Genomic DNA, 22,583 nt, shown 5'->3' with positions numbered 1-22,583 from the left:
CCCACCAATCATCAGTGTAGTATAGTCTATTAAATGAGTTGTATAGGAAATGAAATGTTTTAGTAGCATGCTAAATGAAGTGGTTATTAGTTCATTTTACTCGAGGTAAAAATATATTGCTTGCTTTTCAGATGTGAAAAATGGTTACTATATTGTATGTTTGTCTTTTCCAGCTGAAATGTTGCTGTGTCTTTCTGTTCTTTGGCATGAAATGCCCTTAGCCATTTCTTTTTTTTAAATTTCTCTGCAGTACATTTCACGTCACTACCAAAATACAATAGACATCCCAAAATTCGCAGGTGACCACAATTCACTCCATTTGACTCAAAACAATGTCACATATCAGTTGGTTTTTCTCACAAGTGATTTGAAGAGCTCTGTAGTCAGTCTTAAACTTACCAAACAACAAATAAAATTATGCTTTAGAGTTAAATGCATCCTTTATCTTGAGCCATCAATGCATGCTGGTTGAAAATGATAAAATTAGTCTGTCACTTCCCTTTGTAAAGTCTCTTGAGTTGAGAGCTGCTTTGAAATTAGAAATACTGTGCTCTGTCCATGGACAGCTTTATTTAAGACTGAAGAGTCTCTCTTAAATTTCTTCTGAACAGTCGTACCCCTGGAAGTCGACAGGCCTCCCCAACAGAAGTAGCTGAACGCCTGGGCCCCAATCCCAGCACCACAGAAGGATTAGGTCCACTTCCCAATCCTACAGCCCATAAGCCTCTGGTAGAAGAATTTTCAAATCCAGAAAATCAGAATCTAGATGCCATGGAACAAGTTGGTCTTGATTCTCTACAGTTTGACTATCCTGGCAATCAGGTACAAATGGACTCTTCAGGAGCTACTGTAGGACTTTTTGACTACAATTCTCAGCAGCAGGTTAGTAATGGACTGTGGAAAATTGATCCTTTAAGTTGTTGATTATCCTCTTGATAATCAGTCATTTCAACATGCAGTGCATTGAATATTATTTTGTCTGTTTCTTAGTCAAGGGCAAATAACTGTATAATTAATCTAGAAGAATATTGTTGCATAATTTTCTAGTTTAGTAACTTGCTATTACGGAAGCTTGGTTTGACATATTTTTTTTCCATAAGCAAATCGAACTATATTATAGCCCTGACTTTTGAAAACTGAAATGCATATTTTTTCCCCCCCAATAGCTTTTCCAGAGGACTAATGCTCTGACTGTTCAGCAGTTGACAGCAGCCCAGCAGCAGCAATATGCACTGGCTGCAGCTCAGCAGCCACACATAGGTGAGCTTTCTGTACAATACAGCAAGTGTCCCTGGCAAAAGTGGGTGTGTTGCTTTGATAGACTCCTTTCAATTTACCCAATCTTCTCATTCAAATAGATACTGATCACTTGGCCTGCTGCAATGGTTCTCATGAAACTGCTCAGAATGACTGCCTGTGACTGTACTGTCCTTAGTGGAGGTTTTCTGCTGTAAATTTTCCCCTTTGGACAGTTGTATACAAAGAAATAAAACTTATATTTGCTTCTGTAGCATAGTAGTTGAAAGTTGATGGGAGTAAAAGGTTAAAAATGCTTACTGCTGTAAGCAGTAATATAAACACTAGCTTTATATACTAAAAGCCTGTGTGCGATTCTAAGATTCTCTTGCAGTTCAGTATTTTTAGTAATCCAGTTAACCATTGTGGAGTACAATTTTGAAATCATACTGTTGTGTTGATTAAGTTTTAATTTTTCCTTGTTAATGGCACCATTTAAACAGCTCTTTATTCTTGCAGGTAGCCTAATGAGCTAATTCTTTAGCAGGCCTTTTTTCAGTGCCTTTAGTTCAGTGAGTTAGTTAAATACACCAAGTTCTTCATGTGCTGCAACTCAACAAGGAGCCTTCATTTCAGTGACAATTTTGTGTTCCTCTGTGGGGAAGCTGTTGGTGTTTAGGGGAGGGAGGTTGGAACACACCTGGAAGCAATTCCTTGTTTAAGGAAGGGAGATAGTCGGAGTTTAAAGATTTCCTCTCCAGTTCCACTGGGCTGTTGAGGTGTGTGCACAAATGTGTTTCCTCTGTGAGAAAAAACAGATTCTCAGGATCAGAAGGGCAGGAAGAAGTAGGAAGCATCTCCAGTGACTTGTGTCCATGCTCTCCTGCAAATAAGTTTTCTCACCAGCTTGTTGTTTAGGTAGGTTGTGAGGTCTGCTCAGACTGGGATCAGCTGCCTACAGCTGGGATTGAAAAGTGGCAGGTCTTCACAAATACAGGCTGAGAGCTGGAATCATGGCAGATTGAGATGTTTGTGTGAGTTCACAGGTCCTGTCTTTAACTTCTAAACTTTGGAGAAGCCTCTACTTTGTATGAAGTGCTGACTGAGTAGTCAGCTGAAATTTTTCTCTTTAAAATGCAACCTCTTCTCATGTATGTATTAACAGAAATTTATCAAGAAATGTTTGGAAGGAGGGACATAGTTTGATGTGCCTTGCTTGCTGCAACAGTTGCTGACTCAGTGTTGGATAAAGTACACGAACCCGACTGACTGGGGAAACTCTGGGGTAGTGATGCTTTGTTTGCTGGAGTTTCTGCAGTTGTCTCCTTCCATTACAATTCCTATATCAAATTAGGATTCTTGGGAAGTAAGATTAGCATCTTAGATCTGGCTATTTAAAAGCTAGGTATCTGACTTAAACTATCTGGTTAAATTTTTTCCTAATTGTCAGTGAAGAGAGGTTTTGTCTCTAGCAGGTGGTTTATTTCATCTGGCTGATTCACTTCACACACTAGATGACTTATCTGCTACAGATTTCCTTGCAAGATTAGTTTAAATTTCAGATAGTTAAAGTTGGGCGAGATGAATTCCACTTTGAATAATCTCTTCTGTGTAGGGATGGATAGACATATATGAGATAAATCTCCTTGGAGTCTTTAGGTCCAACAAAACAAAGCTGTTAGGTCTTGGGATTAGTAAGAAAGGACTGATGAGAAGACATAGAAGTGTTGATTTCTGTAATTACGTACCTGGTCTTAAGAGCTTCCAAGGTACAAGCAGTTCTGATTGTAACAGATAGGCTGTGTGATTTGGGTGGTGTGAATATGTTGATGCTTGCTAAGAATGTTGGCTGTAATGAAACTCTGTTTGTTACTGCAGCAGGCGTATTCTCCGCAGGCTTGGCCCCGGCTGCTTTTGTGCCAAACCCATATATTATCAGCGCCGCTCCTCCAGGGACTGACCCGTACACCGCAGCTGGATTAGCTGCAGCAGCTACCCTAGCAGGTAACTGAACGCTGGGAAGTGTCTGTCTTGATATTTCAACTGAACAAAAAGAGAAAAAAAGTGAAATCTGTCCTGTTTATTCTCTGCAAATGTAGTTCTATGAAGGAGAGACTTCTAAAAAAAGGAATACTGCCATTTTGAAAATTCTTGCTACAATAGAAAGTATTTCAGTTTGTTATATATGGATTCTAAGTTTCTCTTGCCACTGGACTTTCATATACAAAATTTAGGGCTTTTTTTCTGTTCTAGAAGTGTTTATCCTTATTAAGGTGAATCTGACTTTGACGGTATGTATTGTTTTCAAAAGATGTGACAGCTAGCCTTTCCTTGTATATTTTTGCTAAGTGCATTAATTTTCTAATTCCAGCTTTTCTCATTCCCAGTGGGCATGAGAATAAAGATGGTCTCCAGCATGCTAAAAGACTCAAACAACAAAGAAACACAGGAAAAAAATCTCTTAAAAAGTTACTAGATATCACTGTGCAACAACATAACTGAGTATTCAAGTCCCAGCTAGTGCTCAGACTTGAGCATAACATTTAAAAAAAAAAAACTCCTTTGTTTCCACAAGGTGTTTCACAGGGAAGACAGTAGAAAAAACTAAAAGACAGGTACATATAATAGTTTATATGTACAATCCCCTGATACAGAGAGATTATTCTTCTACAGGTTCTTCATTAATATACTGGAAGAGTTAAGTGTGCCCACTTGGAAGAGCATCATGTATATGCAGGGGAGGCACAGGCAATAGTGTTTATGAGCGAGGGCATCATGCAAAACAGGAGGAATCACAGATGATCAAATTCGCAGTACATCACTACCAGGAGGATAAATTTTCTTCAAACTGTGATGTTCTGAAATGGTCTTTTCTTCCAGCCATGAAAACTGATTTTGAATGTTCTTTGGTGCACAGACTGAATGCTTTAAGGTTGTTCTTTGTCACCTCAGTCTCACAAAGGGTATTCATTTTTTCATAGAGAAGATATGACTTGGTGTGAATTTTAAAAATTAATCCATTTGTATTCATGTGTCATTTTAGCTAACATGGAAATTTTCTTTTTAATACTGTTTTCTGTTCTGAAACTGAGAAGGTGGGTCAATGAAGAATGCTACAAACAGTATTTTAAACAACTGCACTAGATGGAATAATCGTGTTTCTGGTTTTAGGTCCTGCTGTGGTTCCACCTCAGTATTATGGTGTTCCATGGGGGGTGTATCCAGCCAATTTATTCCAGCAGCAAGCTGCAGCAGCAAATACCACAGCAAATCAGCAAGCGGCTTCCCAGGCACAGCAGGGACAGCAACCGGTACGTTCAGCATGAAAAGCAGAGGTGCATCACCTTAACATTCCAGTGTGTAAGAGTCAGCTGCTGGAAAATTTTACATAATTCAGATGTTGCATTTTATTGTACAGTAAATGAATGTTAAAAACTCTACATTTCCTTACTCATTGTCATTGTCTCACACCACGTTAAAATTATTTTACAGTCTTGTATCTTAAGACAATAAGCATTAAAAATGGTTCCTTTCTTGCAGTAGCTGTGCTATTATGTGTGTGGGTGATGCTTCCTGTGTAGTAAATTAATGTTAAATTTAATCTAGAAAACTGACATAAGGGGATGAAAAGATACATTCTGGCGATTTTAGGAGGGTATTGTTTCTTTTAAGCTTGGGAAAAAATTGATCTGTGTTTTCATAAATTAGCTGGAAGATTGAATGTTACACATTTTTCTGTCTCTTTGAAAAGTAGGGAAATAAAGGTGTTACCAGTAGTTTTGTTTCTTCATAAGAAGGAAGGATTGCCCAGCTTATTTTTCTGTGACATTAATTGTATTGCAGCATCACCATGTGCCATATGGTGGTTTTGCCTTGGTGAAACAAGAGTGAGCAGTTGTTACTAGAACCTGTTGAAAATTCAGTTTCTTTAAATATTTCTTGAAAAATGCTAATTTTCTATTGTTGCTCTGGATACATTTTTAAACTATTGTATGAGTTTTCAGTATAAATGAAAGGCAATTTTGACAAAGGAAAACCCCAAATTTTACAATGATTTTACACTTGAATGAATGTAGGCATTTAAAAATTTTTACCAGCAATATGGTTCATTTTAATGCCATTCTTAGAAATGTAATAGAAGATGTCTGAGATACCATCTAATTCCAGGGATTTCATCACTGTTTTTATGTTCAGGTGGCTGTTTCTTTCTACTGATTGTATTTATTAGTGACCTGCATTGGTAACTGAATGTATATTGTCTCTGCAGTTTCTTTTTGTTTGCTCTATAAAATAATATTATAGAGAATTTATGTATATGCAAACAACATATACAGTTCTTTGTGGGACTATATTGTGAGTTGTATTTCTCCCTTATTTTGGACCTGAAAAAGTTGATTTTAACCAAGAGGAATAGAGTAGCTGCAAGAATTTAGATTGCTTTTCAGTCAGATTCCCAGAGATTCGCTGTCAGAACATAATAAAATACGCCTGCATTGCATGGTGATGGAGTATTATGTGAATGTTTAAAACTTAGTGGGTGCATTATTTACAGCACTGTTGGCAGTGGAGTGTTAATTATTTAGACAAGTTACTACAAGTGCTGAAATACTCAGATTTACATCATTCAATTGCCTGGAAGTAATGTCAACAAATGTGTTTATCAAGGAAGGTCAGGTGTTCCGTTAATAAATAATGTAGGTCATAAAATGTATCACTCTTAGATTTTCTTCCTTCCTTTATACTGATTTCCACTGATGGAGCATACCTGAATTCTGATGTCCAAAGCAGGGCAGATATTTTATGGTCGCGTTGGTCACCAGAATGGTATATACCTTTTATTCCTTGTGTATTCTGGAAACCAACGAGGTGCAGGATTCCCAAAGTGAAAATCAGGGCTGAGAGCCATCAGATACTAAAAGCAGCTGCTCTAGACCTTTGTTAGCACATAATAGATTGTCTTCCTTACCTTTTGAGGAAAGGGTGTTGCGTTGGTCTTTTCCAGGTCCTGCGAGCTGGAGCAACTCAGCGCCCGCTCACTCCCAACCAGGGGCAGCAAGGGCAGCAGGCAGAGTCACTTGCAGCAGCTGCAGCAGCAAATCCAGCTTTGGCTTTTGGTCAGGGTCTTGCTACAGGCATGCCAGGTATGTATGTTATTAGTGGATTAAGAGACTCACAGAAAGTAAGAATATTGGTGTTATTAGGTAACAGATTAACAAAGTCCTGTTCCATTTACGGTAAGCTGCTTAGAATTGAGTTTTTTAGTTTTATGTTATTCAACTGGTTTAAAATACTGGCACAGTATTTTTAGAGCACAAGAAACTCCTCTAGCATTTGTTGTTTGGAGCATTTTCTCTGTATTTGCTGTTATAAATGTATGCACAAGAAATACAGATTTTTGCAAGGTAATTTCATATATAGTAAAGACAACATACATATGCTATCTTTAAAAGTCACTTATTCTCTGGTTCCTCTGCAACAGGATGTATTAAGTTTTGCTAGAATGACTTTTATTTGGGACATATCTAAAATTCAGAATCCAAAATTAAGACATTTTTTAAAAAATTAATTCTTGATTGTATCTGAAGATCACAGAATGCTTGGAAGCACTCCAGATGTTGGAGCCTCAGATTCTTTTAGTGTGCATGGCTTCTGACTTCCTGAGGAGTTGTTCATGTGTTGTGGAGTGGTTAGCTTGAAGTTCAACATCTAAGTGTTTGGTACAGTTACCTGAGCAATTTCAGTGTACTTGGCTGTTCTTCAGTACGAAAGTTAAGGCTTTTGCCTAGTAAGTTAGATAATGTTGATCCATTCCTTTGACCTGTACATGTTCTCTCCTTGGTCGACGCCACTGTGAGATGCCCTGCAGCCTGGAGCCAGAGTTGTTTGCTGCATGCTCTGGGGCTGCATTGTGCACTTGGCCTCCCGTGAGCAGATTTTAGATTCTAGCTGCAGAGCAGACTGGCTATGGTGTTTTTCCTGTCTGTTTTCTTTTATAACTATAATTTCTATTTCTTCTCATGCAGTAGTTATCTTCTGCTTTTAGCATCTTTCTCCTAAAAATGAGGAATCAGCAAAGTGCAGTCCTGGCACCTGCCAAGTGGTGCTTCTGCACCTCACCGACGCAGTGGATAAGGCCTACAAACAATGAGGCATGTGGGAGATGTTACAATCACCATCTTTGCACAAGCCTCGAAGGCTTAGCTATAACTTTTTTTTTTTTTTTCTTTTTTTTTTGAGAGGGGGTGTGGTGTACGTTTGTTTATGGTTACTTATTAGTTCTTACTTTGGATCTGGAGTAGCAGCTGTCTTAAGAGTAGTTCTTAAAACCTGTAACCTCCCCCCTCAGTGGGTGATTGAAAATAGAACTGAGTGGTCAAATACATAACCTCAGTAGTGAAAGAGCCTGTCCTTTGAAGAAGGTACTTGAAGACTTTTTTTCCTCTTCCACAAGACCCAAAAGGTTTTCTGTGAGGGCAGGAGCCTTTCTCTTTGAGTAGTCTGGGGAAAAAAAAAAAAAAACACCAATGTATAAAGCATTAAAATCAACAAGTTCTGTCCATTGGCATACCATTTTTTGGTTTTGTTACCTAGAGGAATTTGAAATGTGACATTGCAGTGGGTAGTATGAAATAGAAGTCAGATTTCTTTGTGGCAGATATACAGTATAGGCAAAGTTACAGTGGTTATAGAAAGTATAAATGAGTTACTGGCTGGATAGTAAGTTCTGAATTTGTTTTATTAGAGGATGTGCAGAGATAAGGCTGAGCATGTCTTCATCAGTACAAGCAAAGGTTATAGGGGTTCAGATTTTGGACAAAGAGAGTTGGGGAGGGGAGAGGATGGCATTTTTAAAAGGAGCAGATAATTGAATTGGCAGTAAGGAGTGTCACATCTGTTAAACTGTGTAGAGAGAAGTGCCAAACTGGCATATATTTGTATGTCATCACTGAGGGAAGTTGCACTGCTGGATGGATAAGGGCAGTACTAAGGATGAGCTGCATGAGCCAAGAGAACAGATTTCATTTCCTCTCATTCTTTAGATACATTCAAGGTTTGTGTAATAAGAATCAGAAAGTTTTTCAGAGTCTGTGGTTTCTGGAGACATGTAGAAATAATTTCAGCAAAACACCATAGTTATAAACTAGATTGTTCACTTTCGCATTCCCTGCTGATACAGAGACAGTAAGTATAGAGCAATTAAACTCTAAAATAAAAGGTGTGATAAGGAACTGATAGGAAACAGTATGCTTTAGTTTTCTGATTGCATGGGAACACCACTTGAATTCAGTGAACTTGAATGTGAAGGCACTGAAGTGAGATTGATAATTGTTAATTTTGAGAGGAAATTGCACAGCCACAGGGAGAAATGATGGTGTGATGGAAGGTAATGAAAACTGAAACAGGAAGAGAGGGAATTAGAGAGGAGATGTGCCAAATCACTACCTTATCGCTGATAGATAAGTCAGGGGACATTTCTAGGCTTGTGCTCAGCTTTCTGGGATGAGGCACAATTTGTGGAATAGTGGAAAGGAAAGGAGATCAAAGTTTGCTGTGAGAGCTCTTCTTCAGTTATTTAATTTGATCTTTGATGGTCTCTCTGAAATTTTATTTTTTATATCAAAGCAAAAAATTGTATACCTTTGAGGCTGCACATGCACTTAGCAAGGTTTTAGCAATTTCACAAATAGTCCTATGTTACTTTCTTGTGGTAGATTTAAGTAGAAAGCTGAGGTCTGTTTTGGTTCAGAATGTATTTCAGAAATTGGAAATGGAGATGAACCCATCAGTTCTCATTCACAGCTTGAACCGTCTGTGACAGTATCTGGATGCTATTGACCTAGTTTATCATTACTTACTTTAAATGTACTGTCCATGGGTGGATCATAGGTTCACGTAATGTCAGGGAAGTATCAAGAGGGTTTGGGCATATTGTAATGTAAAGAACAAGGGCAAATTGCTTCCATTTTTTAATTTAGCAGTCATGAGTAAATTATTTTAGAAAATCTAATATTAATGTATTAAACTGCACTAGTATTAATTTCAGTAAATTTATTTTATGCAAAGTGTAAGTTATTTCCCCTGCCCCCATCCAGATATTTTGCATTGGAAAATAGCCTTGTTTACATTGTGGGATTGAAGTCATATAAAAAGCTGTATATTAGTGGAAGGGCGTAAACATAAAATCAGTGGGTGTTTTAGGCAGTTATACTTAAACAGTTACAGCATTATCCATGGGTTTGTGCATTTGAAGAGGGTAGGTGGGCAGAGTAAATACTGGTAAGCATTAGCCAAGTTGTGAAAAAGTGGTTTCATAAGATAGAGCAGGAACAAACAGCAGAACCAACATGTTGTTATCAATTGAACCTGCTACGGATAAAAGCAGAAATTATGTAGATACTAGTAATTAAACATTGCTAATGTGTGCAGGAACATGTGTTATTAAAATGAGCTTTTGTACTGTGTGACTAATCCAATATTTTATGTTATCTGCAGAACTACAGTAAAACAGACAACAGTTTGTCACCTTTCCCTACCTTGGGCAGGTAGCAACTTTTCTTAGTGGTTAAGGGGTAGAGCAGAGCACATCTCTGTAGGTGGAAGAGGCAGTGGTACCTCTAGCAAAGTATTTCTATCTAGTTCAAGTGTAATAACCTATTTTGGTTGGTTTTAACTGGCCAAATTTTCAGACGAATGATGTGGAGGACAGCTGTCTTGTGCTGTTGGTGGGAAAGAGAAGGTAGATGTGCCTGGAATACAAAGCGAGTAGTGAGCAGTGAGAACAAACAGGCTTAGAATTATAGTAATGATGATTTTTCATAACCAGTGTAATGCATTCACCTCCAGAACTGTGAATTGAACCTAAAGATCTGGATTTTCATTGCTCCTGTCCTGTTAAGTACTGCCTGAGTCTCCTTAATATCTTCATATTTTCTCAGTGTGTGAGAATTTGGACCTGTGGATCCAGCTTCCCTGCAGAGCACTGTGACTACCAGGCCAGAAGGCAGATGTTTCCAGCTCTTTTTTTGGATTGTATCTAGGCAGAGGAGATTAGAGATGTTTTAGAAATTGAGGAGGAGAAAATATGACTTGGAAGGCTGGTGATTGTAGTACTTACCTTAAATCAGAGGTCCAGTTATGTTCAGGTCCATATGTATTTCAGAGAGAAATCTGCTAGACCTAGTTCTGAACATAAAAGGCAACTTATGGGAACAGCTGACTTAAAATAGAATGCAAAATCTTTGTTCTTACATGTACAAAAATAGATGTGTGACTTTTGCAATCTTGCGTTTTTTCTTAATACTGTTAGTATATATTTGAACATGGGAGGAATACTGAAATTAGTTTGGGTTTTGTTTTACTGCTTCATAAGAATAGTCAACCTAACAATTAGAAATTGTTGTATTTTAAATATTAGCACTCTACCTTAGATTTTCGTAGCTTGTCTTCCATTTTTGAGGGATTCTTATTCCAATTCATCTACTTCACTATAAAGTGTCAAGAGCCTTAAAATTAATTCTCTTGCTCTTGTTCTAAATAAAGGGGTTTTTTGCTTGGTTTTCTTTTGTCTCTGTTGCTTTTATTCATTCATATATTGTATCCTGTATTCCTTCCTACTGCTTGCTTTTCTCCTTTTTCAACTCCTCTTCCTTTTCATCAGTTTCAGTTCTTAACTGTTAACTGAATGAAGTGTTAGGCTTGGATTACAGTCTTTTTTATTCCTGTGAAACTGGCTGGTCCAAGATACTCCTGCACACACAGCATTCCTTTCCTAATGTGTTTTTTGCAGACGGACTTTCATGTGTGGTTAGGTAATGTGTGGAATTGCCAGACTTGCATTTAGCTCAGCCTTTTAATTGTGCACGTCTCAAGAGATTCTCCATGTGCAAAGGAGTACAAGAGAAAAATATTTTAAACTGCTGAAGGAAATTGATTTGATAATGATCCAAATCTGCCAATTGTGTTGTACCTGTACCTTCTCACTGTGGTGTTAAAAACTTTAACCTTGACAGTAAGTTCAATTTTAGACTAATTTTAGCATTTACTTTAGTGGTAAAAACTACTTGAGGCATTTCTAAATCTGATTTTGTCCCAGTGTTTTATGATCTTTACTGCTTTTACTTTGATGTCCAGTTGATATTCAAAGACTGTGGCAGAAATGCTGGTTTGTAGTTTGTGGTTAGAATTCTATTTCAGGGAGAGAGAAATGCTGACTGTGTACCACTGATCCTTGTCTCCTGTGTTGTGCAGGTTACCAGGTGCTGGCTCCCACTGCCTATTACGATCAGACTGGTGCCTTAGTAGTAGGCCCTGGAGCAAGAACTGGCCTTGGCGCACCGGTCAGATTGGTGGCCTCAACTCCTGTTCTAATCAGTTCTGCAGCAGCACAAGCAGGTAAATATTTAATCCTGCACAGAGGTTTCTTTCACTTCTCTACTGAATCCTAACAGTAATGTTGATTAGTATTTGACATCATTGTTTTCTATGCATCTGTGAAGTTTTCTAGTTGTGAAGGATATACTGTGCATGCTTGCTTTTTTATTCTGTCTTCTCCTGTTCGTTTTCACAGATGGGGATTCCATTTTTAATTGGAATTTACAGTCCTCTTCCCATACATACACAGGCATGTTTCTGCAAATGTTACTTGTCCGATAGGAACATTTTTCTCCTTCCTCTCCCCATGCATTATAACATGCACTTCTCATCAGTCCCCTTAAAGGGTGTCCTCTAGGAAGCATCATTTCATTGCTTCGGCCTGGCAGAAGATGGACTGCTCTGGACCCTTGCTATATCTTTCTCATGAAACTTATTTTCTCCTGAAAAATGTGGCAAGGAGAAAGCTGTGTCTAGAATGGAAAGCAAAACAGGCAAATTAGTTATATCAAAACTCTCTAGTTTCCTTCTTTTTTACCAGTTTTAAGACCTAGTATTACTTTACTGAACAATTTATTGCATTTGTTAAATTAAAATCTAGAATATTAACCCTGGATTAATTAACTTAATCTGTTCAGAAAATTAGATTTTAAGTTAATCTGTCCGCTTCTTTCTCTATGCAGAACTCGCTTTTGATAGCTGAAGATGTCTTTGAATAACTTAGCTGCAATTCTGCCACTGCAACTTTGGATATAAATTAACAGTAAACAGTAATGTCTTATATGTTTACATTGGAAATTCCCTCAGTTACATTAACAATTCTGCAGCCTTGATTAGCCTAAAACATGTGCTGTGTTCACCTTTTTTCCTTGAGTAATTAAGATTGTGTAATACTATTAAGTCTCTTAGTCCTTCAATATGTGTATTTCTGCTTGTTTTAAGAGGGCTTCAAGAAAATACAATTTAGTTCTGAATAATCCATTTTCAGTCAGAAATGTTCGAGAGAGTAATTATGATTGAAAACATGTGTTTTACAGCTGCAGCTGCTTCAGCTGGAGGAACAGCAAACAATCTCACGGGAGCCACGAACGGTCTATTTCGGCCACTTGGTGCCCAGCCACAGCAACAGCAACAGCAAACAAATAGTAGCCTACAATCCAATTCATTTTATGGCAGTAACTCTTTGACCAATAACTCCCAGAGCAGTTCCCTTTTTTCACATGGTCCTGGCCAACCAGGAAGCACATCTCTTGGCTTTGGAAGTAGCAGCTCTTTAGGAGCAGCTATCGGCTCTGCACTTGGTGGATTTGGCTCATCAGGTAGGTTGTTAATTTAGTGAGGACATTCTGTGAGACTTTTGTGCTAAGCAAAAAAATGTATCTGTATCAGGCATCATGTATATACATGATTTTTAAAAAGAATGAAAAATAGGTTGTATAAGTTTAAAACAAATTATAGGGGGAAAAGACAAGTTTTTAAAATTCACTTGGGTTCTGTATAGAAGATGGCATTTTTGAACAATATCCTGTAGTCACAGGTATCTCCAAAATACTTTTCCATACTGATCACTGTACTGTGCCCCAGAAGTTTGTTACTGTTTTTCAGTAAGCTGCTTTTGTTTTCAAGGAAGCCTTCATTCTGTGGTTAAAATAACAATGGATCATAGTGAAGATATACATTCTTCTGTTTTAATAAACATACAAGAAAAGTTCCTAATTTTCTTTTTAATAAATCAAACAGCATATGACTTTCTAAATTTGATCTAATATCAAAGTGCTTTTTTCCATAAGATTGTAAGGGATTTATAAAACAAAAATACCTAATACCCAAGAATAGTCCTTGTTAGCTCTACCAGGTTTAATCTTAGATATAGGTAAGCCTAAATAGTTCTGTGCACGTTTGGGGCCTTTAATTATTTCAACAGATACTACTGAATATTACCAACCTGTTTGTATTTAAAAAGAAAAATCATTCTGTCACGTTTCTGCTCTAAAGCAGAAATTTCATATTCACACAGTTTTTAAACATGCAAGGTAGGTTTTCTTATATTTCAGATTCAGTTTTAATAAGGCAAGATAAACATTTTCTAAGAATATCTCCTTTTGCTATTAATCTCTAAGTTTACAGCACTGAATTGCTTCTTATTACTAATATTATTTTAATGAAATCAGGGGAGCATGTTTGATCTTGCATATCTTGCAGATGGGTAGAAATTGGGGGAGTTTTATGCACTGTAACAGTATGCTTTGCAAAATAAAGGAAAATAAGCGCTAAAGAAAGTAATTTTTAAAAAATTACAAAATGGCCTAATATGTGGGGGAGGAAAAACAGAAGGAAAAGCACACCCTTCAGTATAAAGTCATGGTAGTTGTTATTTGGTAACTGTGTGACTAGTGGCATCAAGTATATTGGATCCCAACACAGAGGTTTTTTCTCAGTGTTAATTTTCATAAAATAATCATAAAAATTATTTACTTTAACAAAATTAATGCTAGGAAGTTCAAAATCAGGGTTTTTCACTGATCCTGTCCAGTATTTGATTTTAAAGAGGAGACCTAAAACATCCCATGTTCAATTTAAAAAAAAAAAAAATGAGGCTACTCAGTAGTGTAGGTTTTCTTAATTTTTCCTTAATTTACAGCAAGTAAATTTTATTTACAAAATTATGCTATCCAATAGTATGTAATATAACTTGTCCTGAGCTATTTGTAAGGTTTCAGTGAATTCTTAGCAGCTGTGTTTCACTCTAGGTACAGTTTCATTACAGTGGTAGATAGTCATAATAAATATATATATCTTTAATACCATGCAACTATTTAAGGTCTCTAGATAGAATTGATTTAAGCCATAAAAGTTTTTATCCTGCATTATCTGAAGAATCTCCATTGAACACAAATTTTAGTTGTGTATCTACTTAAGAAAATCAGCATAGCTTTTCCTGGCACAGGAGATTAAGCCTTTTTCTTGTAGCAAAGGTCAGTTACAGAGCTTTGTCCAAAGCCCTCAGCAGAGAGAGCACATGCTGAAATCTTGCAGCAGTATCCAGGGTGATTTAATTAGTTAGCACAGGGAAGCAGGAGCCCTATGCTTTTGCAGTTTGAGCAGTGCTGATGAAAGGTGCTATCTAAACCTGAAATATTTTTAGTAGTATTAGAATAAAAGTATATTGAAACTGCCCTTCTGCCAAGTATAAATTGTACTTGCCCTAATAGCCACTTTAAAAAATGCTTCCTGGGTTTTTTGGTTTTTTTGGGGTTTTTTTAGAGTTCTGGCCTGTATATGTATATGAATTGAATTACACTGATGAGCACTTAAGTGGTGTTTATGTATATTGAGGCGAATTGAAAGTTTAATTTTTTACGTGCCATGGTTTCAGCTTCTTTGTAACTCCCATCAGTGTGTTGAAAATGTTGAATTTCAGTTAAAATATAGCCATGAAGACTTATAGATGGCAGAACGCATTTTGCCCTTATGTTTTCAGTTTTTGCAGGGGGCAAAAATAGCCGCAAAAAATGCGAAGGTGAGCATGTTCTAGCTTGAATGACTGAACAAAGTAACATCCAAAAGCTGCAAACATACCATGTAAATGACTGTATGTACTCACAGTCTCTGTTCTTTTATAATAAAGTTATTCATACTCCTTTTTAAAGGTTTAGGTGCATGATGATAAGTTACTGCAGCTTAACAGGTAGCCAAGAATTAGATCAACTGTGGCAGCTTTCCAGATGCCGCCTTCTGGCTTGTAACAGCTGTAAAGGAATTGGAATAGATTAGTGAGGGGGGAAGAGGAGTAACCTAATGCAACTTATCTTGTGGATTTTGTGAGCTTTGCTTGTTTTGTGTGTGAAAATGCAGCTCAGCTGCTTTGTGGTAACTTGTTAAACTGCAGTAATTTAGCCGGGTAAGAAACACTGAAAGATGGAAAAATGGCAGTCCATCATGTAGCATTGTATTAACATTTATATGGTTCACTGAGCCAGAGCCTGTAGAGCTGGTCTCAAGGCTTGAGTTTTCTTTCAACTGTTGCCTTAATTTGCTCTTCTGGTTTCTTATTCTCAATCTCCTTGCCTAGTTAGTCCAGTATCTTTTCCTTCTGGTTTCTCCTCCAGTATGTCTTCCTTCCCAGTTTCCAGGCAACATTTATCTCCTGCTTCCCTCCTAAGTATGTTTCTGTTTCTACTTGTACTGTGTGGTGTTCCCATCATCAGCTTACTATTCAGTCTTTTTGCCCCACAGTCACATACACGTTCTACAGCCTAACTTTTCTTCAGATCTGCTTTCTTCTCATCCTCAGTCCCACTGAAAGTGCTTGCCAGTTTTTCTTGCAGTCTCTTTGTTGGCTCCTTTGTCTTACCTTTCTCTCTTCCTCCTGGTTTCCTTTTTTCTCTTTCCCCTCTCCCTAGTCTACTTCTTGTGTTTGGCTTTTGTCTCCCCGGCACTTGAAATAGAAAACTTCCTTTCCTCATTGCCTCATGGGCCTTTCCAACACAAGGTGGAATCTTGGACAGCAGTTTCAGAGTCTGTTTTTGACATGGCACACTGAAGTTCAATTGCAGGCACAACCTTAATCAGCCACCTCAGACGTGCTGTGTACGGTCAGGAGTTAAAGTTTTCAGCTATGAGTCTGTAGCAGATCTGTGCTGAACTTGGATGAACTGTGATTTTGCAAAGGTTTTTAGTCCATTGTAAGAGTGTGGAAATAAAGGTCTCCTGTTGCTGGCATATTTGGTCTGAGTGCATGAAAGCATCAACTTCTCAAAGAGTTAGCTAGATGATTTTGGTAAGGATAAAGCACCTTTCTTTGTCAGTATTTCTGAAATGGCAGTGTTTAGACAAAAGTTGTATTAAAAATTTTGTCCAAGCATGTTCCTGCCATGAAAAATATTAGCCAAGTTGTTAATGTTATGAGAAAACAAATTAGTGTCTTAAAAATGAGAAGTTTCAGGCAACCTTTATACTGTTCCATGCTGCCAGCTTTAGTAGGAAGGCATATGAAAAGGATAAAGGTTATGGAAGTAAAAATTCTGACCTTTCCTTTTTAAGTTGAAGTAGTCAATAGTAGTAATCAATTTTCCAAATTCAGCTTAAAGATATTTGTTATTAAAATATCCATAATCTTGGTTTGGTTCATGATTATAATAATGTTCAGTGTTTAAAACAGGCACTCTAGTTTAATACTTCGCTAGTATGCAGCAGATACTCGAATTTAACATTTCTAAAAACTTTTTATTGTTCTCCTAATTTGTCCTAGACTGCTCATCGCCCTGCTGAACGCTGCTGTGCAGGATAACCAGTCCTTCACTAATACACTGTTATCCAAAGCCTCTAGTCTAATTTGACTTTCAGAAACACTGATAGCAGTAAAATCACATTTTTAATTTCTCACTTAATTTTCCTATCTCTGCTGTGCTTCTCATCTTCTTTCTTGGCCTGTTCCCTCTTTATAATATCTTTTCAAAACACTTCTTTGAGAGCCATAATTCTCATAGGGAATTTAAAGTAGTCATTTTTTTCCTACAGGTCAGGGGTTCACAAACGAGGAAGTTCAGAAAAAGCTGAACAGCAAAATAAATTATTTTGTGAACCCTTAAACAACAACTAATTTCCTCTAGACTTTTTCCTGAAATGAGTGTCACTGTCTGACTAATAATTCGTGGTGGAAAAAAAATTATCAAATAATTTAGTGGCAATATTTTTAGACTCGTTTATCCTAAAAAGTGACAGTGTAATCTAATCTTATAAATTCCGTATTTGTCCCAAAGCCTGAAGTCAGGCATTTAAAACAGAGTACTGCAATATTACTGTGAGAAGTCTAGTGTGAAATGTTGAAAGACATGGACATTGGTGAAATTATTTGCCAGTGGTATGTTTATACCCACTTAGATTTACTTAAAAGCATGTGTGGTTATCACAGTAATTGTCTTTGTCATAACGATTGCTGTAATTATTGTGATCGCATCTGTTGTTGCCCAGCTGTAGTTGGGGATAGGTTTTATTCAGTTGACACTGTGTAATTAGGGTCTTTTTATTTCTTCTTCAGTTGGCAGTTCTGCAAGTAGTAGTGCCACAAGGAGAGATTCTCTATCTACTAGCTCTGACTTGTACAAAAGATCTAGTAGCAGCCTAGCACCCATAGGGCAGCCATTTTACAATAGTCTGGGATTTTCCTCCTCTCCAAGTCCAATAGGCATGCCTCTGCCAAGCCAAACGCCAGGACATTCACTTACGCCACCGCCATCACTTTCATCACATGGATCCTCATCCAGTTTGCATTTAGGTAAAAAAAACAAAAACAAAAAACCAAAAAAACACTTTTTGTTTGTATGTGTGTATGTATTTCTATGTGTAAAATATATGTTGCATAAGAGATGTCACGTTACCTTTGCTGTTAAACAGTTTTGTAATGAAGAGGGGCCGTTCCTGAAAGGTGAAGAGCACATTCAGATGCTCATTGATGTGACAGTGCAGGGCACTCAGCTTTTGGCAGTATCGGGCCAACAACTGATTTTTCTTCCCTTGCAGAAGCCCAGTAGAGAGCCCAGTAAGAATTATTGGTCCTTTTTCTATTATGTTTCCACAGTATGACCAGCAAAGGTGCATTATTTTTGTTTCTCCTCCACTGTGTTGCCACTTTAAGGACATTTTAGATTATGTGTTTAACAGTGAAGTGACTTTCATTAATGCCCCTTGCCATGATAAAGTAGAAAAGTGAGCAGTGCTCTCTCTCAATGTAAAATGTATTGAAAGGTGATTTTTGAATCAGTTAACCTCATGGCCCAATTACTTTGCCAGGAAGACAGTAGTTTATCACCAGGCTGATGGAAGGAGACAAAAAAAAGCATTTGTCAAAGAAGTAGCAAAGGCTTTGTTAGTGGTGGCTCTCTGTTATCGGATTCCTTATTTTTTAAGGAATGCTGAAAATAATTTCTCAAATGGGTTTTTTTGGCTAGTAAGGTGACATGGGAGGTCAACCTTTCTTTAAAAAAAATTAAAAAATAAAAGATCTAAAGAAACACTACCACAGTGTACAGTATATTTGGAAGATAATGCCTCTAACCTGAGGTTACCTAGTACAGTTTTTCTTTTCTGCTGCAAATATTTGCAGTCATTTAATTTGAATGCTAAAAATCATACAGTGAAACTGGATGTAATTCAAGACTGAGTTGCCAGTTTCTCCACTAACTGTTCAATGCACAGTTCCATGCTTGCAATAGGCAGCATAATCCCCTATATTTTAGTGGAAATAAAACAGGAAACAAAATTTTTAAATGCCTACCAGAATTCACCTTTAGTGAGAAATGTATGAGTGATTTGTATAACAAGGGTAAATAATTAAAATATATTACATTTGCAGTACAGTATCCCATTCAAGGTTAAGTGCTGAATACCCGAAATAAAACTGGGCAAGGGGATGTTTCAGCACGTTTTATTTTTTTTTACTTACCTTTTTTCCTTTTTCAGGTCTACAAAGTGCACCTTTGGGCTGAGACCAAGCATGGAAAGTTTCAGCCCAAATGGAGGCTTTTGAGAAAGTTCTGAACATCTGACAATGGGGTTATCATGGAAATCTTTTACTTTCTTTCTTTTCAAAGTACTATCACCATAGTTTTCATATTGCTGAAAACTATACTTAAACCAAATTTTGGAAGGCGTTATCTAAAATTTAAAACATTCAAAGTTTTGTTTGTTTCACATTTAATAAATGTTGAAAGACTTTTTCAGTTCTGAGAAAATAGGCTGTGATCAGTACAGAGAATTGCCTCTATCAGCAGAAATTGTTAAATACTGACTTTGACCCATTTTGAACTGTTTGGCAGTGTCAACTAAGCCTAATAGCTTGTTAAAATCATGTACTAGATCAGTGTGTAACTGCCAGAATATACAGTTGTACTCTGAAAATTGACACAATCTTGTTGGCTTCCATGTGTCCTCTTCATCATCTTAAGTGAAGTGGACCTTGATTACTGATAAACTTTTTGCTATATTACAAAATCAGCCTGAAATTTAGAAATGGAGGACTTTTGGATATTTGCTTTCACAAAAAATGGAGAAAAATGCAGTAATCTTTTTTAGCCTTTCTGCCCTGTGCCATATGTTTGCACAGTTGCATTCAAAGTGCACCATCTAAAGAGTTTAAGACTATTTCTGCAGTTAATTGTCTGTCTTGTTATATTTATTCCGATATGTTCATCAACCACTCTTGGAAGCATGTTTTGTTCTCACATACAAAAAATAAAAAAATCAAAGGTTTCTCACCAAGTGAGAAGTTAGACCTGAAATCAAACAGGGAGTGTATTTTAAGAAGGGTGTGGTTATCATGTAGTCACTTTTCAGAGTAGAACAACATTGTAAGTTCATGTCTGCATGCAGTTTCCATTGGTATTCTGATAATGCCTGTCAAATGCAGCTCTCCCTCCACCTTCCAAACTAGTCCTGCCTGCTTGTATCAACAGGTTCCGCTAAGTTTAACTCTTGTTTTAAAATGGGCCTCAAACTCGGTTGCTCCTGTTTCAGGCACCAGAATCTAGAGCACAACACTGGGAAAGGGTGCATGGTTTTATAACCCCTTTGTCAGACACTGCTGCAATTTGTAGCTTAAAAGAACAATTTCCCTTTTACAAGAAATTTGTGATATTTTACTGTTTTTCTCTTCTCACCGACTTTTATCCAATATCCTAAAATAGGAATGTGCTAATGACTTTGTGCTAGTGTCAGTTTTCCTGTATTTGAAGGGATTTGTCAGTTGTCTGTAACTGCTTCTTTACTGTAATCAGCTGGAGCAGTAAGGTCATGAATTTGAACTACCCTTTCACTCCCAAGTAAAAGAAACTGCAAGAGGAAGTGGTTTTCCATTGTTATAAAAAATCCTTTTAGATTGGTAGTCCTTACCCTGTTTGATGGTACATTGCAGCATTTTAAGAATAGAGTTCTGGTGTAGAGTAGGATTTTTAAAATCTGGGCTTTTGGAAGTAATTGTTTCCTGAGTGTTGCAAGCCAGGTTTGTTAGCAGTTGGGATTGGTGTTTCACCTTCTGAGATGGTCATTCTGGGGAAGAGTAAAGGCCCCTTGGCAAGGCAGTGTGGGGAGCTTTGCATTGCCTCAGCTCAGTCCCTCCTCTATAGGGCTGCAGTGAACCAGTCATTATAAACATGTGCATTGATTCCTAAAATATACATAGATCTGTGGAATTCTGTTTTCCATATGAAGATGAAACTTTAAGCTTAGGATGAGCTGAAGCTACTTTTCTACAGATGAACAAATATGTAATAGAAATTAAATTTAAAGCATTTATATACATGTATATGTGTTACTAGAAAATACTGCTGACACATGTAAATAAGTTACTCTGCAGTAGATGTGTTTTCTGTCTTCATTAGAAATAATTGAAAAAATACTTTGATAAATACTAACAGACTAATGCTGTCAAAATAAATGTGCCTGGATCTAGTTTTTCATATTTTTTCATGTTATCCTTAACATTAAATATGTTAAGGAGTCAGTAATTTAACATGCTTTGTGTCCTTGAAACTTAGGCTCTGATTTAAATGATCTATATCCCCTTTATATCTCTCTGCCTTTTCCTCCCTATGGATTAGCCATGGGGGCTTAGGTTCAATTAAACTGTAAAACAATTTAGTATTACTCAGTGCTTTGGAGATTTTTGTTCTATGAGATCAGAAGTGGTAGCTAATTGATTATCTGAAGAATGAACTGCACACTTCATTCCCCAAGAGTTTGGAATTGTGTGGCTATACTCATGTCTAATAAGTACTTTAATTTTTCAGTGCTTTATTCAGTAGGATATGTTCCCCAAATAACTTACAAGATATAGGCTGTTACTTTCCTAGTTTGGTGAAGAAAATAGGCCATTGTACTCACAATTATGTCTGCAGGTAATAAGTATCTAAGACAATATGCCTTTATTTTGGGAGTTTTACTGTTTTTCAAATCTGCAGAGTTGCAACTGAGCCATAGCATTGCTGTAATTAAAGGTTATGTGAAAATAAAAGCTAATTACTAATTAAATTACTCTTTTTTTATAATAGTATCCAGTGTTTTACAAGGTTCTGCTTTCTGAGTACTACAGGTTCTTCTTGGCACAATGGATGTGCTTTCTTAATACAGCCTTCCTGTATTACCATCCTGCTTAACATGATTGTCTGAAATAGTCTCACAGGCTAGACAGGAGTCTCCCAGTTGCAGCATAATTGTCTTGCAAGTCTTTCAAAGTGTAAAAAGTGATGGTTCCGAAATTAGACTGAAAAAAGGCTTAATAATTCTCAGCAGGAAATGTGTATTACACATAATATAGCACATTTGTTAAAAGCTACCAAATTTCTTAATTTCTGTTTTAGTTGCTGGATAAATGGTTGCATTTAACTTATAGAAATGAAGGCTCAGTCAAAAAAAAAAAAAAAAAAAGACAAAAAAAACACCAAGCTGAAACAATTCCTGATTCACATGTTCAGTTCTGTGACTGTGTGTGTTGACTGAGCATATGATCCAAACTGCCCTGTTAGTTTCTGGCACAGAACTGAGCATGTGATCAGTGGAGCAATAGCAATGCTGCCACAGGAAAGTAGCCTGCAAGTTCCTTTGGGATGGGCTCTGGTGCCCTCTCGTGATACTCAGTAGTGTTACTGCGCAGCACGTACAGGGAGCCTGGATTGCACTGGTGTGCAACGTTTACCTAGTCCAGATGAGCAATACCATCATTGCAGCTGCATAACTTTTTTTGTTCTTTAGAAGTCCATTCCTAGAGGAGAAATTATGTCAGAGCATCACTCTGCATGCTGCTTCACCTGCAGAATGCTGGGGAGGTTTTTTTCCCCTTTTGTTTGTTAGTACCATAGTGTTTGTCAATGAAAACTAAAAACTATCGTTAAAAAAATTTTATTTTTCTGGCTGTGCAGAATTAAGAGGCTTTAATTTAAGAGAAAACCTAATAGTTTTTAAAAGGTGTTGTGGGGCATAAA

General features: G+C 37.1%; 1 protein-coding gene across 9 annotated transcripts in view; it reads left to right on the top strand.

Annotated features, from left to right (window-relative positions):
- The window catches only part of PUM2 (pumilio RNA binding family member 2), a 66,699-nt gene that overhangs the window by 32,049 nt on the left and 12,067 nt on the right, over nt 1–22,583 (top strand). For 3 of the 9 annotated variants that reach the window (XM_041480811.1, XM_041480808.1, XM_041480809.1), the window contains exons 6-13: nt 612–882; nt 1,167–1,260; nt 3,115–3,240; nt 4,408–4,547; nt 6,239–6,377; nt 11,485–11,628; nt 12,645–12,926; nt 17,648–17,884. In XM_041480811.1, coding sequence (XP_041336745.1) covers nt 612–882; nt 1,167–1,260; nt 3,115–3,240; nt 4,408–4,547; nt 6,239–6,377; nt 11,485–11,628; nt 12,645–12,926; nt 17,648–17,884 — 1,433 coding nt within the window. The remainder of the gene's footprint in view (nt 1–611; nt 883–1,166; nt 1,261–3,114; nt 3,241–4,407; nt 4,548–6,238; nt 6,378–11,484; nt 11,629–12,644; nt 12,927–17,647; nt 17,885–22,583) is intronic. The other 6 variants (XM_041480813.1, XM_041480816.1, XM_041480812.1 and 3 more) reach the window with 3 other exon arrangements.

Source organism: Pyrgilauda ruficollis, unplaced genomic scaffold (assembly GCF_017590135.1).
Source record: "Pyrgilauda ruficollis isolate IOZ18807 unplaced genomic scaffold, ASM1759013v1 scaffold54, whole genome shotgun sequence".
In the NCBI taxonomy this organism is placed as follows: Eukaryota; Metazoa; Chordata; class Aves; order Passeriformes; family Passeridae; genus Pyrgilauda; species Pyrgilauda ruficollis.
Note: the sequence above shows the minus strand (reverse complement) of the source record. Positions and strands in the feature narration are given on the sequence as shown.